Below are 16,492 nucleotides of genomic sequence, written 5' to 3'. Positions count from 1 at the left end.
CGTAACTACTAGAGGGATTCTTTTTTGTTTTCCTTTTCTTTGTATTTTAGAAGCCTCTTGTGGTGTTTTTAGGGCAGATGTAATTTTTTTTAGATCCTGATGAAAGTCCGCAACGGAGGACTAAACGTCGATGATCAATGACGTTTTTTAATGACTCAATAAAGATTTGAAACTGAGAAGACCGCGATTGCAGCCACATTATCGGATATCTGGATGATAGAAACCCAGGCTGAAAAGCACCCAGCAGTAAGGAATTATTAAGCCAGAAGTGCAAGAAAACATTTCTTTTTTATATATACATGATCATGCAAAACATGTGTTTTATTGGGGGGCGGAGCTTGGGAGCGAGACGAGACAGACGCCATTTCCAACGGCTCCCGATCTGCCGATACTATTCCACAAACTGAGACCTCTCACAGGAGCCCCTCACCCTCCAAACCACCCTCATCAATCTCAGGAACCCTTGCCGCATCGATCGATGCCTTTTAAGTACGCACCGAAGCAGACCAAAGTGAAACGCAAGCCAGGAGCCTGCGTGCCCTCGGCCTTCCCCTGCCTGGAGACTTTCCTCCTCGGGTCATGTCTGACCGACCTTCCCGCTACTACGGGGAGGAACGCGACAGCCCCCCACAGCACTGAAGCAGCAATGGGGAGACGATCCCAAAAACCTCAGCCAGGTACTCTGGCCAAACAGGGGGATATAGGGACACTACTACAGCACCAAGTGCGCCCCAAGATGGCTGCCGCAGAAGGCCCAGTCCCCCAGTCCCCCTCTCCACAGCCAGTCCCGAACAAGCCACCGGAACAGCCTGCACCTCGGAGCTCCCAACTCCCAGCTACTGCCACATCAGATGGTTCTGCTCCTGCTACAAAACAAGACCTGCAGAATATGCTGCACGAGTTCCAGAGAATCCTGGCAGCAGAGCTAGCGCTTCTCCATACAGGTATACAGCAGGTCACAGACAGGGTGCATACAGCAGAGGGTGCCATCCAGGATATGCAGAATGGAATGGCTACAATGAACAAGACAACCCTACAACTACAATCTACCCAGCAGGCATTTTCACTGCAGCTGTCAGCCCAAGAAGATAGATATAGACGGAACCACATCCGGGGCATACCCGCAACAGTAACTGTTGAAGAAATGCCGCACTACATCAGGAGGCTCTTGGCTTCTGTACTACCTCCGTCGGTAGCCAAAAAGATCACCCTGGCAGGGTTATACCGCCTCCCTACAAGGGCATCACCAACAACATCCCTGGATGGGGATGTTATCCTGCGCTGCTCCTTACCACAGGAGAAGGCCCAAATCATGGCTGCCCTGGGGGGTCGGACCCCACTCATGTTCGAGGACTCTAACTTATCCTTTTACCAGGACCTAACCAGAGCCAACTTACAGGGCAACTGCGCTCCGCAGGAGTGACATATAGATGGGGGACACCAAGATCGCTAATCGTCACCCACGACGGGACAACACACAAACTTTCCTCCGAAACTGAGGCTCCTGCACTCCTCTCCGCTCTGGGCCTCATGGACTCAACACCCACTACCCCTGCCCAGACGCCTACCAAGACCTGGGACCCAACCCAAGTGGTGCCGTTTGTGCCTAGAAATGGAACCGGACACCCCGCGGCCCCTGACTGAGGAGGCAGACCACAACCCCAAAAATCGACAGCACAAGCCACAACCCAAGCTGTTTGTTTAAGTTTATGATTTTTACATGTTCACATTGTTATTTTACACCTCTTCCTCATTTATTGTTCTAGAGCACCAAATTACACTCCGCAACTACGGGGAGACGTCTACCAATGGCGACCCCCCTGAATATCATGACACACAGACCCATACCAGTCTCGCAACCCATGCCAATCTAAGCTAACACGAACACCCCCCCCCCTGGTCAGGGATGACCACCCCTCACGAGCAAGCCCCCAATAGATCCTAACTACCACGCCTTCTAACAAAGGCGAGAACCTTGCAAGGCAAACTCCTAGTCAATCTGTCAACACAAGCATACAACCCAATCACCTCAAGACACCATCTTGTACTGTACTACCTACAAGTTAGCAATCTTGCATATAATGCCTCTATGTCCTGCCTCTAACCACACATATGCCACTAAGATCTCCCTAGGAAGACGGCTCACAATCTGCTTTACATTACAGTAATTAATGTCTATCTCATCATGGTCACCTAGGGTCATAATCTTTTTATGTATTTAAAAAATGTGCAACCTAACCATGACACCTATTGCTTATTGTTACGTGTTTCATTGATGCACATGTGTCACATCATGCTATTACTGTATCATATGCACAACGAAAATAAAGAATTGAAAAAAAAACATGTGTTTTATTGAAGGATAGTGATCATATGAAGCCATTTATTGTCACATAGTTGTTTGGCTCCTTTTTAAATCATAATGATAACAGAAATCACCCAAATTGCCCTGATCAAAAGTTGACATACCCTTGCATGTTTGGCCTTGTTACAGACACACAAGGTGACACACACAGGTTAAAATGGCAACTAAAGGTTAATTTCCCACGCAAGTAGCTTTTAAAATTGCAATTAGTGTCTGTGTATAAATAGTCAATGAGTTTGTTAGCTCTCACGTGGATGCACTGAGCAGGCTAGATACTGAGCCATGGGCAGCAGAAAAGAACTGCATAACAAGGTAATGGATTATAAAGATGGAAAAGGATATACAATTATATTCAAAGCCTTGAAAATGCCAGTCAATAATGTTCAATCACTTATTAAGTAGTGAAAAATTCAGGAATCTATTGATACCATGCCAAGGTCGGGTAGACCAAGAAAGATTTCAGCCACAACTGCCAGAAGAATTGTTTGGGATACAAAGAAAAACCCACAGGTAACCTCAGGAGAAATACAGGCTGCTCTGGAAAAATATGGTTTGGTTGTTTGAAGGAGCACAATACGACAATACTTAAATCAATTATACAGTACAAAAATCAGCTGCATGGTTGAGTTGCCAGAAAGAAACCTTTACTGCACCAATGCCACAAAAAAGCTCAGTAACAATATCCCCGACAACACCTTGACACGCCTCACAGCTTCTGGCACACTGTAATTTGGAGTGACAGACCAAAATAGAGCCTTATGGTCACAACCATAAGCATCATGTTTGGAGACGGGTCAACAAGGCCTAGAGTGAAAACAATATCCCGACAACCAAGTTAATTAATTGTTTAAAAACAGCACCCACTACTTAGGGTTAGGGTACCTACAGAAATGAGGGTGAAGTCTAAAAAACAATGCCAGTCTGTGATTATTTGCATGTTGAGCTGAGAATTCTGAAATAATTGTAAAAAAGTATTTTTTCTCGGAATGTCTGTGCCCAAGATGGATTTCCCAACTTGTGATATACAGGTGATGAACAACAGTCATTTTTGTATGTCACTATGTATGGAAGAATAATTTAACCCAAGCAGCAAAGTTACATAGTTGCGTAGGCTAAAAAAAGACTTGCGCCCATCAAATTCAGCCAACATATATTTATATGCAGTTTGCAACTCCTGTGAATTCATTAAAGAGTCACTAATCCAACTAGCTTCTTAACACTCTGTGTGGCTGTAACAAGAACTCAGTCTGTCTCTCTCAAACACACGTCTAATGATCAACCATTTAGTTACAGTCACTTGTCACGCAATTTCTCACATACTCTCGACCTGTTAAATACTTTCACTAGGAACTAGAAAAACATATTCTTGACCACAGATAACCCCAGTTTAAGCATGTGAATGGACTTCCTTTTGCAATATTACCAAACATACAGTTTAAGCCAATATTTTTATTTACAAAAGCGCATAACAGCAGGTTCAGCAACAACAACAAAAAAATAGTTTGAACTGAGTAACCCCCCCTATACTATAGTATTTATAGCACCTTGGACAAGCTTACTTAACAAAACATAAAACCCACACACCACTCCATGTTGTCTTTGTTATTGGATTACATATTGATATCTCCTCATATTGATATCTCGATTGATTTTCATACCCCTTCTCTAATATTCTTTATTATCTTGACAAATCCCAGGCACCAGGGGGTCAGCTGGCCAGCCAGCTGATGGAGAACGTGGGCGTGCGGTCGGTCATCCTGCTTAGGGAGAGCGTGCGGTGTGCACACATGCAGGAGGCTCCTGGAAGATTGAGGCAGACTGGCAGGTGCGTGAAGGCGCTGTAACCTCCCTTGCGCGTCCTCCAGTGATGCTGGGAGCCAGAATATGACATAATTCCGGCCCCGGCATGACTAAACAGTGCTCTATGGAGCAGGGCAGGGAGATGACTGAAGCCTCACTAGACCCCAGGGAGAGCCGAACCACTCCAGCTCTAGGTAGGGAGGCTTGGTGGTCACCTTAATGTGTGTTGTTATTGCACTGACTGAAAATGCGTGTGTGTGTGTGTGTGTGTGTCAGTGTGTGTGTGTTCCAGTGAGTGTGTGAGTGTGCCAGCGATTGTGTGTGTGTCAGTGAGTGCGTGTGTGCCAGTGAGTGTGTTTGTCAGTGAGTGAATGTGTGTGTGTTAGTGAGTGTGTGTGTCAGTGAGTGAATGTGTGTGTGTCAGTGAGTGTGTGTGTGTCAGTGAGTGTGAGTGAGTGTGTGTGTCAGTGAGGGAGTGTATGTCAGTGAGTGTGTGTGTCAATGAATGAGAGTGGGTGTGTGAGTAAGAGTGTGTGTGTGTGTGTGAGTGAGTGTGTGTGTGTCAGTGAGTGTGTGTGTGTGTGTGTCAGTGAGGGAGTGTATGTCAGTGAGTGTGTGTGTCATTGAGTCAGAGTATGTGTTTGAGTGATAGTGTGTGTGTCAGTGAGTGTGTGTGTGTGTATATCAGTGATCGAGAGTGTCTATGTGTGTCAGTGTGTGTGTCAGCGAGTGAGTGTGTGTCAGTGAGTGAGAGTGTGTGTTTAGGTGACCAATCCCCTCACATCACATGGGTAGATAATTTTAATGAATGTCCCTCTATGGGAAACATTCAGTGCCTCCATGCAGAGCATGGAGACGCTAAATGTAGGTGCTGCGTACTGACCTGGGATACATTCTAGAGGACGTCTGAGTGACTTTCACTAGAAGTGTTACTAGGCAACAATGTAAATATTGCTTTTCCACAAAACTCATCACAATACCATGCCCTTTACCCTCACTTACCAACATTCAGTGTGCACTCTGGAATGCCCGCTCCACCTGCAGTAATTTAAAATCAACAACCATACACGACTTTTTCATCTCAAACTCACTCATACTATTTGCCCTTACAGAGACCTGGCTGTCCCCCTCTGACAGCGCTACTCCTGCCTCTTTATGTTTTGGTGGGCTACAATTCTCTCACACTCCCAGACTCAACTGTAAAGGAGGTGGTGTAGGCATCCTTCTTTGCCCTCAATGTACCTTTCAACCAATCATAACTCCACCTGCCCTATCCTTTTCTTCTTTTGAAGTTCACACTGTCCGCCTATTTAAACCCACTCCTTTAAGAATTGCTTTCATCTAACCTTCCCTCCTTGGGGATTTCAATATCCCAATCAACAACCCCAATTGCACTGATGCCTCTCGTCTACTCTCTGTAACCTCCTCCTTTGGCCTTACGCAATGGTCCAATCACTCTTGATCTCGCCTTCACCAATCTCTGTACCGCCTCTAATCTTTCCAATATTCCTTTTCCTCTATCTGACCACCATCTGCTGACTTTTGACATCGGCATACCTAAGACCCAATTGACACCACCATCTGAACATCAATCTCACAGAAACCTCCAATGTCTTGACCTAGAGCATTTCTCCACTAATCTCCAAACTCTCCTTTTACCTATCTCAAACCTCACCTGTCCTAGCACTGCAACCTCCTTTTACAATTCCACCCTCTCCCCTCAACTAGACATCATGGCACCTCCTAAATTTAAACGCAGCAGGCACCCCCAACAACAACCTTGGCACACCAAGCTGACTCGATACCTCCAAAAATGCTCCAGAAGTGCTGAACGCTGTTGTGGAAAGTCTCACTGTGCGTCTGACTTTCTCCACTATAAATTTATGCTGCGCTCATACAGCTTGGCTCTTTCCTCTGCAAAAGTAAATTACTTCAATACCCTCATAACCACACTCTCCCACGAACCCAAACAACTATTTCACACATTTAACTCTCTTCTTCGCCCTATCACCAAATCCTGTTGTTTCCATCTCAAAAACATTGCGCGCATCCGACCCTACTTAACTCCAGATGCGACTAAGGTGTTGGTCCATTCCATTGTCCTTTCTCGCCTTGACTACTGTAATCCGCTTCTCAGTGGTCTTACGTGCTCCCAACATGCGCCGTTACAGTCCATAATGAATGCGGCACCGATGCTCATCTTCCGGTGCGCCCGCACCTCCCACGTCTCACCCTTCTGTCAGTCCCTACATTGGCTTCCTGTAAGATACAGGGCTCAATTTAAAATTCTGGTTATTGCTTTCAAATCTCTACATAATGCTGCTCCCACCTATCTATCCTCCCTAATACACAAGTATGTCCCATCTAGGCCCTTACGCTCTGCTAAAGACTTACGTCTATCTTCTGTCCGTACTCCCACCTCTCATGCTCGCCTTCAAGACTTCTCGAGGGCTGCACCGTTCCTGTGGAACTCACTTCCCTCCTCCGTTAGAGGCTCACCCAGTCTCAACCCTTTAAAAAAATCATTAAAAACCCACTTCTTCATAAAAGCGTATCAATTAAACTGTTAATAGCTCCTGACTGATTCCTCTCTTGCAACTGTCACTAGTCTAATACTATCTTTACCTTTTGTGTCACTTTACCCAACTCCCTCTAGCATGTAAGCTCATTGAGCAGGGCCCTCAACCCCTCTGTTCCTGTGTGTCCAACTTGTCTGGTTACAACTACATCTGTTTGTCCACTCACTGTAAAGCGCTGCGGAATTTGTTGGCGCTGTATAAATAATAACATAACAATAATAATAAAAGGCAGGGTTTACATTGAAAAGTGTGGTTGGGTAGGTTATAGACACGAGAACAACTATATTAAGCTGTAATGGTTCTGGTGACTATAGTGTCCCTTTAAGAATTTTATTTTTGACATTGAAAAACCTGGCTCCTAACCTTTTTTTGCTGGCTCCTAGATTCAAAGCAAATTTGTCAAGACCTGCCTTGTTTCTTCATTGTCACCAACGTTAAGATCAAGATTTGGGTACTTGGACAAAGGCAGAAAAGAAGGTTGAGACAGATATTTTTCTCTCCTGTGGGTTTATAATATTTAATAAAAATTATATTTATTTCTTTTTTTTTACAATAACGAACACACAATATAAGTTTGCAGAAAAATCCTGATGATGAATTTAGCACAACATCTGTACTGTATAGAGGGTTTTTGAGTTTTGCTAAGCGGCAGGGAATGTTTTTTTTGGTATTGGTATTTTGCAAAAAATGTTTTTTTTTATTCTCTTTGCAAATGATTAACATGTTTGATGGGGAGGATGTGGGTGGCGTTTGAGGCCTTTTTCAGCAATTCTCAGAGTAGAAGGTGTTCAGATGTCTCTGTTGAGGTGGTCTTCACTTTGAGTCACCGACAGCTCCGACAGTTTCTTCAAACACAGTCACGCAAGGTAGTAAAACCAACTAGATACCGTTTGCAATTGACACCTAGTATAACTGTTATTCACATTTTTCTCTGCTTTATTTAATCTCCCTTCCCTCTCTTTTACGTGCACTGATTCTCATGGTTATATGATCTCAGTATTACTGAGATCAGTATAATAAGCAATGATGGATGCTGACCTCTTGCCTGTATTCTTACAGTGAAAAATCAGATGAAAATAACATACTCCGTGTTGTGAGATTATTGCATGCACACTCGTGTTTCTCTAAGTCACAGAAACGACGCAGTTATTATGCGATTCGGGTTTCCTGGTAATCCTAGTAATCATAGGTTGTCCTTGTGATTTTCACCTTGGTCTTGTTTACATGGTGCATTTTGGGATCTTTGGATAAAATGACAGGTATATAAGTTTGAGAGTTTCACCAACTGAGCAACTTTGGTCTATATTTTGTAAATTTGTTTTTCAGTTCAACACAATTCCCAGTGAACAAGAGTCTAAGCAGATTACCTGACAAGCTCACCCAATGAATGGTGTTTTTAAAGATGCAATTGAGATTGCGAATGTGTTTAATGTTAATATGTTAATGTCTTGCGGATTCTTGGTTTTGGCCACAGCCCACAAAAACATTGACCAAGTTGGTCCACTGGGAGTCCAAATAGCCTGTAGCTGTTATGGTGCCTAAAATACTTATTTAAAGATTTAGCAATTGGCATTAAAATCAAGTTCACTCCCAGGAGAGCCAGGGTCAGGAGTGAACAAAGCTTTGACCAAAGGCTGCCCCTAGGTGCGTCACTTTTAAAGGCATATTGACACTGCCTGCAATTACTATTGATTCTCTAAACAGTGGCCCATCTGACTAGTCTCTTAACAGTTTGTGTGGAATGTTTGGCTGTAACATGAAGGTAGTCTGTCTCTCTCAAACTCACCTCTCAACAGCCCCCATTTACTTACAGTCATTTGTTATACAACTTGTCACATACTCTCAACTTATTAAATATCGGTACCAAGTCATGTAATTTCCTACATAAATTATGCACATGTCCACACATAACACAAATTACATATGAAGTGACATTCATTAGCTTTGAAAGGAACACTAAACACCATAACCACTACAGTCCCCTGCCCTTGTGCATTAGTCAAACTGCTTAAGAAAGTTTTGACAATTTACCTGGGTCCTAACTCCTGCTGCGCGCCTGCAATGCTACCCCTGCTGGCGGAAGCTCCTTGCATCATATCCTAAGCCATGGAAATGTGATGATGTACATCTGTGTCTGGACATCCATGTAGAGGGTTGTGCTGCCCAAAAACAGCTATTGCACTATGCCTAACTGCAGCTGGTAACTTTCTATGCTACTGCCAAGCTAAGAAAGGTTTTTATATGTGTCTACACCATTCATTGAGGACACTGCATGAGTTGGGTACCTGTCTTTGCTTAGTTTCTTGAGAGGTACACCGTGAGGTCTGTGAAGAAAGGTGGAGTGCTACCTTAAAGGCACAGAGGTTCATAACATTAGGACAAATCATACAAAGGCGCCACCAAATGTGAGTTCTATTTACATGTTGACATTCTTAAATGGCTTGATGCCTCTGAGAGGGTGCCAAGCAGATTATGTTGGTTAAGGTGTTTGGCATTTTCCTTTAAGAAATGTGCATCTTTAGGCTGTTAGGGATGTAGAGAATGGGAAGTATATTCCACCAACATCTGTTATAGTTAATCATCCTTACTAGTTACCATATTTTCCTAGATTATTTAGTACTATATTCCCATTAAGAGCCTTTATTGAGACAGAGAGGAGCATATAAAAGAAGCAGATGTATTAAGGCAGGAGAACAACACACAGAAAGGGAAAACCAATTTAGCTACATACATATAGGGCACTAAAAATTCCTGCACCCAGATGTCAGTGACCATTGGCTCACCCCTAGTCAGGTCACAAATTGCATTGGAAGAGTAGAAACAGAAATATTAGGGGTTATGTATAACATTATTAAAATGTGCAGTTTCAAAACACTGAATGTGCATGCTGGTTCCCCTGGTTTCCATGGTAACCGCCCCACTTATAGTACTTTGGACCACTTTTGAGAGCACAACAACATTTTATACATAGTCTACATTGCTACTTTTTCATCCTCTTTGTGAACTCTTTTTTGATGCCTGGTACAAAGAAATTTTTTATAAAAATGATTAACAAGATTTACGCCTACCACATCTTTTTCATTTCTTATTATTTCTACGAACAAAATGACAGAGAATATATTATTAATGTATATTTGTTATGGTGACATTTTTGCCTTGCTTATCTGTTTGTCTGACTAACATGCCCTTGTGTTTTACTTGTAGCTCATCTCAAATTATGAAGTTCAGGACCCGTTGGTTTTGTATGTTGGCCAAAACCCTCCAAGATCACCCCTGCATGGTATGAAACATATTTAAAAATATAAAGTATGTCAGTCATTTTAATTCTCATACACATTACTTTGTGATGCTTTGCTCTTTGAAAAGGCAGAAATTAAAAATCCAGAATTAATTTACCTAATATGTAATGTAAGTTCACTGTTCAAATACAGAATAAAATGTGATAATAAACAGTTAATTTTCTCCTTATGCGTCTTTCAATGCGTTAAATAGCAGACAGAACAGGATGCTGCTCCTTAGCATTACCATTGCAGGGCCTCACTGATCCTTGTTAAAGGAACACTATGGTCACCAAAACAACTTTAACTTAATGAAGCAGTTTTGGTGTATAGATCATGCCCCTGCAGTCTCGCTGCTCAATTCTCTGCATTTTAGGAGTTAAATCACTTTGTTTATGCAGCCCTGGTCACACCTCCCTGCACGTGACTTACACAGTCGTCTGAAGCACTTCCTGGAAAGAGTCATCTAATTTTTATACTTCCTTTATTGCAAATTCTGTTTCATTTAGAATTTCTTATCTCCTGGTCTGTAATAATTTGCTAGACCTTGCAGCAGTCTCTGGTATGTAACTTAAGTTTAAAGGCCCACTATAGGCACCCGGACCACTTCAGCTCAATGATGTGGTCTGGGTGCCAGGTCCCCCTAATTTTAACCCTGCAGCTGTAAACATAGCAGTTTCAGAGAAACTGCTATGTTTACATTGAGGGTTAATCCAGAAAAAGGCCACTCCTCAGATGGCCACTAAAGGTGCTTCCTGGCTCAGGGCTGCACAGTAAGCAGCTCTGCCGTTCAGCGTCCCCATGCTCTGCATGGGGACGCTGAATTTTCCTCATAGAGATGCATTGATTCAGTGCATCTCTATGAGGAGAAGCTGATTGGCCAAAACGGCATTTGGCCCCGCCCCCTGACAGTTTTAGTTAATCCAATGTTGGCTAAAAATCAGCAATGCTGATGATGTCGCCAAAAGGGTGGAGCCAGTGCCGGGGCAGTCCTTTATTTTTTATTATTTTATTGTTGATAGTTTGCTGTACAATGCATTATGTATCCAATGTCAGCTGTTCCAAAAACAAAGCAAGTATACATAAAATGAGTTGGCATCATTGCAATACTGCATATATTTTAGATAAGGCTGATCAGACCTGTATGTTGTTTAAGCTTTCCGAGTTCCCAGCTCATATTTTAATATGCTTTAAAACAACTCATTATTAATGTTCATTTGCATTCAATAACATTTTACTGATTTAATGGAAACAGGATATTTTTATTATTTTTAACAATTCTCCATTTTTTATAGAATACCAGCCTTCGCTTGGTGATTATATGCTTGTTTATTTATACACATCAGAGAGCGTACTAGCAGACCTTGCAATATACAGGATAGCCTCTTTGTTTTGTGTTCTTTGTTTTCTTCGGATCTTTCTATACTGCTTACTAGGCATCCAACGATAATCACCCTGAATAGGTAGGCCCATTTGGATATAATAAAATGATAAAATAACATTCTTTTAATCAATCATCTCAATGATACACATTTTCAAATTCCTATGAACTCATCCATAAGAGTTCTTTAAAAACCCACCAATGACTGATAGAATAATCTTTATCCTCAGTTCAGATATACCTTTCTCCTCCATTTAAAATTAAAGCTTTTACTTAATGTGTGTTTTATTTTCTCCAGCAGATTTATATCGAAAATAGTATTTATTTAAAGTTAGAGCTATACTCTATTTTCTATTTAAAGAGATAAACATTCCGCTGGTGATTCAATGGCAACCTCATCATAGAAATCACAGGCTGAGCTGTTATTCAGTAACCAGAGTTAAAGGGACACTATAGTCACCCAGACCACTTCAGCTCAATGAAGTGGTCTGGGTGCCAGGTCCCTCAGGTTTTAACCCTTACATGTAAACATAGCACTTTCAGAGAAACTGCTATGTTTACATTGCAGGGTTAAGCCAACCTCTAGTGGCTGTCTTCCGGACAGCCACTAGAGGTGCATCTGCTTTCCTATTGACAGCTTGAATGTGCGCGCGGCACTTGCCGCACATGCGCATTTAGCTCCCCTGACGTCGGCAGAGGGAACTGACGTCGGCGAGGGAGGAGAGGTCACCAGCACCGAGGGAGCCCGGCGCTGTATTAAGGTAAGATGCTAAAGGGGTTTTAAACCCTTCAGCACCATGGGAGGGGGACCCTGAGGGTGGTGGCACCCTCAGGGCACTATAGTGTCAGGAAAACCTCTTTGTTTTCCTGACACTATAGTGATCCTTTAAGTTCATCTCTTGTAGTAGAAGATAGACAGAGATCTGTATCCATTAATAACCGTGTACAACTGGGGAGAATATATTTCTGAGCTTGAGCTTTGGTTCAAGTAATTCAGGCCTCATTTAATATTGTTGGGTATGCTTTTCATCATTTAAAATTTTTGGATAAACTTTTATGAATATTATGGAATTTTTTAAAAATGTTGTAATAACTCACGCATGAGTGGATTCTTTATTTTATCTATTTTGCTAACTGCCTAAATTCATTCTTGCACTTATTGCACACAATGTATCTATTGGCCATTTTTATGTTTCTACAGGCTTATCATAAATGTTAAATATTTAGCAAATATTATTTTAAAAAATAATTAAAATCAGCTAAAAACTCCTTAATAGCATATTTATTGTTAAGTAAATACAGACAGTTCATAGATTACTTAACAAACTTTAAATATTAATCCAATGAAATCCCAGTGTAGATTAGTATAAAATACCTTTAGTTTTTTTTTAAAAAGACATATACATATTTTCCAAATTCTATCTCCTACTAAATACTCTAATATTTAACTACAAAAAGAGAAATAGAAAAGAAGAAAAAATAAATAATTATTGCAGATGAATACCTGCTAAATGGGGGATAACCCCTGTGGTTGCATGAAGAGAGAAAAGAGGCGGAGAATGCAATATTCTGTAACAATGGAATAGTAAAGAAAAATATTTATGAAATAAAACATAACTTTTAATAAAAATCTAAATCTCTAAAAAGTCTCATTGGACAGAAGAGACCAACTACATACAACACACAACTAATAGTACTATACAAACATGGACACAACATAAAATAAAATAAAAAAATAGCAGAGGCTGGTCCAAAAATAGTAAGTACCCCTAAAAGACAGTATAGATCACTAGATGGTATGTCAGTTAGACAGTTTCATACCAGAGTGTCAGTTGACATAAGATTATTAGTGAGTACTTACTAGGTAGGAAACAGTGAAAATTCTGACTCTTCAATGGCAACTATGTATCTCAAGGACTGCAAGAATGTAACCAAAGATATAACAAAAAGTAACTAACAGCTTATATGGAAGGAAGATATAACTGACTATTTAGTGAAATATCTCACGCTGGAGGAAAAACTCCTGCAGTAATGCCAAATATGGAACAGGGTAGGGTGAGGAGAGAGAGGGAAAAGGATTATCAGGATTACTGTCCCTATTGTGCCTTACCCCCCAAAAATGACCCTAGTATGGAATATAATATACTCCACCCCCCTCCAGAGATAAACAAATGCAAAATAATTGCAATAATCAGAGTATTTTCACTGTTTCCTACCTAGTAAGTACTCACTAATAATCTTATGTCAATTGACACTCTGGTATCAAACTGTCTAACTGACATACCATTTAGTGATCTATACTGTCTTTTAGGGGTACTTACTATTTTTGGACCAGCCTCTGCTATTTTTTATTTTATTTTATGTTGTGTCCATGTGTATATAGTACTGCTAGTTGTGTGTTGTGGTTGGTCTCTTCTGTCCAATTAGACTTTTTAGAGATTTAGATTTTTTTTTAAAGTTATGTTTTATCTCATAAATATTTTTCTTTAGTATTCCATTGTTACAGAATATTGCATTCTCCGCCTCTTTTCACTCTTATATTTAAAGAACTTTTGTACAACAGTTGTTATATATCTATATATAGAGGGAAAAAAAATAAACGAATTTAAAAAGATTTTTAAAATATATAAATGCATATTTGAACATTACAATAACTATTCTTAGGGCAATAACATTTTAATTTATTTTAGTAACTATTTAATAATTCACTCTTAAAATCTGCTTAATTACAGTTACTAATATTAATAATAAAAAAAACAACAAAGGATGTTGCAGGATGGTGGATATTCAACAGCAAATGTTAATTGCTGCACTCAAGAAGGGAGAGAGATAGTTTTTTTCCTTAAAATCAGAGTTCTAAAGTTCTAAACCTACCACCAACACTCTTATTAAATAAAGGATGTATGTGACGAAACCTTTATTGGTGTAGTTACACCATTTAAATAAGAACATTTGTATGATTCCTATTGGTTTAGAACAGTCCAGAATTATCAGACAAAGAAATCCTTGTGACTTCTTGATGCCATCTGTTATTTATGCCCAATCTAAACACAAATCTAATGAGAATAGAATATGCAACATTCTACAATAACGTCTGCACGTTATGAATTCAAAACAAGTCTCTTTGTCTCAATTTAATTAATCTATCTCCTCCCCTTTCTGTATGTGGCACCTGCTCAATCCCCTTAAAGACTAGACCATTGGGCGTCACTCGATGACATTCAGCAAAGTGAGCTGGGACACTATGTTGCATTGTCTTATTTAGAATACCTCTAGTCTAGTGTGTTCCAAAAATCTAACATTTAGTGATCTACATGTCCATCTCACGTATTTGTTATGGGGCATTCCAGCAAATATATTACATATCTGTTATCACAATTTATAAATGTGTCTATATTATAATCTTTGGCTCCGTTAATATGATTGGATTCAAATATTTTCTTATAGACCTATTGGCTCATTTTACAGCCTTTTCTACCACAAGGGTAATACCCGAAACTAAGGTTCTCCAAGGTGGATCTATCAGAGTTTTGAGGACTTTCGAGATTGAAAAAAAATCAGCACCACTGGAGTTCTATTAATCAGAAATCCATTCTTATTAATAATACCCTTTCCTTTTGCTGCTAAAATTATATTTTTTAATTGTTGTGTATATATATTTCAGTGGGATCTTTTTCTAGTTTAGTGTATGTTTTTTTTTGTATCCATCAATAGTGTCACAGCTTCATTAATATACACTTTTCTATTTTGTATGTGCATTGCTCCTCCCTTGTCAGCCTCCCTTAATACCATGACAATTGCTTTTGCTCCCTAATTTAAAATTCACACATGGAATTTTCTTCGAGTTTGTATGGGGTTTTCTGGATTGATATTTGAGATACTGTAGGTTTGTTTCCTTGCTTCTTAGAACTATTTACCAACAAGATAATAATCACTATATGGTTGTCTCTGTCATTAACAATTACCATCTGCTTCCACTATGCGAAAATTAACTTTTAACAACTGCTAATTATTGGCTGCCAAAAGGTTTAACGTCTCTCGCAGGCATCTATAGGAAATGCTAAACACTACGTAACACATGGTTCTCATGCAAGACTGTAACAATTACTGTCTGTTGCAATTCGACTAAAAATGTCATTCTCTTTATCCAAGTGTAAAGAGAGAAAGACAAGTTAATAAGTGCTTACTCAATACATTCTATATAAAAAAAAACACATTTATTCTTAATTTGAGGAGGATGAGCACTTATGATGTATTACTCCGTACTCTCTCCAGTGTTCGCACATCCTATATTTTAATGGATGACAGGTTCCGTACACTCCTTTATGCTAACAGTCCCAGTGGCGTCTCTAGGATTCATACTTGGTGGGGGGGCACAAAAGGGGCCAGGGATAAAAGTAGCGGGGCAGTTATAAAACGTGCGTATATAAGTGTGTGTATGTATATATGTATATATGTATATGTATATGTGTATATGTGTATATATATATATATATATATATATATATATACACACAAAGGGCTCAACGAATTCCAGGCGCCAGGTCACCATGGCGACAAGAAATTTCACCGTGGCACCTGGCATTTGTCGGGCCTTTGCTAAGCCGTGCAGGAAACATTAAAATCGGCCGCCGCAGGGAGCATGGAGGTGTCAAATGAGAGAGCAGTAGCCTTCCTGCAGTTCTTCTCTGCTCCCTTGCGCGCTGTTTAGTCACATGAAGTCACTCCGGCCCTGGCATCACTACAGAGAGCACGCAGAGGAGCAGAGAGAAACTGCAGGAAGATCCAAGAGGAGACACACTGGATGCCAGGGAAAGATCCACTCAGCTCTCCCAAAGGTAGGGAGGCTGGGTGGATTTAAATTAAAAGAAAAATAGCAATTTGTTAGTGTGTGAGAAAATATGTGTGTGTGTGTGTGCGCGCTGAAAGGGCCGGTAAAGTGTGTGCGTGTGCATCTAGGGGCTGCATTGTGAGTGTATGTGTATTGGGGTTGCATTGTGTGCTTATCAAGGAGCTGTACTTATTATATATAGATGAGCTTTGGTATGTAATTGGGTGGAGCATGTATGTATGTATGTATGTGTGTGTG

At 40.6% G+C, this 16,492-nt stretch overlaps 2 protein-coding genes across 2 annotated transcripts in view; one reads left to right on the top strand and one right to left on the bottom strand.

Annotated features, from left to right (window-relative positions):
* LCK (LCK proto-oncogene, Src family tyrosine kinase) overlaps positions 1-16,492 on the top strand; it is a 100,569-nt gene that overhangs the window by 37,214 nt on the left and 46,863 nt on the right. The window contains exon 3 of the mRNA XM_063456008.1: positions 9,949-10,024. Within this exon, the coding sequence (XP_063312078.1) occupies positions 9,949-10,024 (76 nt within the window). The remainder of the gene's footprint in view (positions 1-9,948; positions 10,025-16,492) is intronic.
* The window catches only part of BSDC1 (BSD domain containing 1), a 427,812-nt gene continuing 414,848 nt past the window's right edge, over positions 3,529-16,492 (bottom strand). Inside the window, exon 12 of the transcript XR_010090909.1 lies at positions 3,529-3,539. The gene's annotated coding sequence lies outside the window, so the exon portion shown is untranslated. The remainder of the gene's footprint in view (positions 3,540-16,492) is intronic.

The sequence above is a fragment of the Pelobates fuscus genome, chromosome 1, assembly GCF_036172605.1.
Source record: "Pelobates fuscus isolate aPelFus1 chromosome 1, aPelFus1.pri, whole genome shotgun sequence".
Classification (NCBI taxonomy): domain Eukaryota; kingdom Metazoa; phylum Chordata; class Amphibia; order Anura; family Pelobatidae; genus Pelobates; species Pelobates fuscus.
This window is presented reverse-complemented; position numbering and strand designations above follow the sequence as displayed.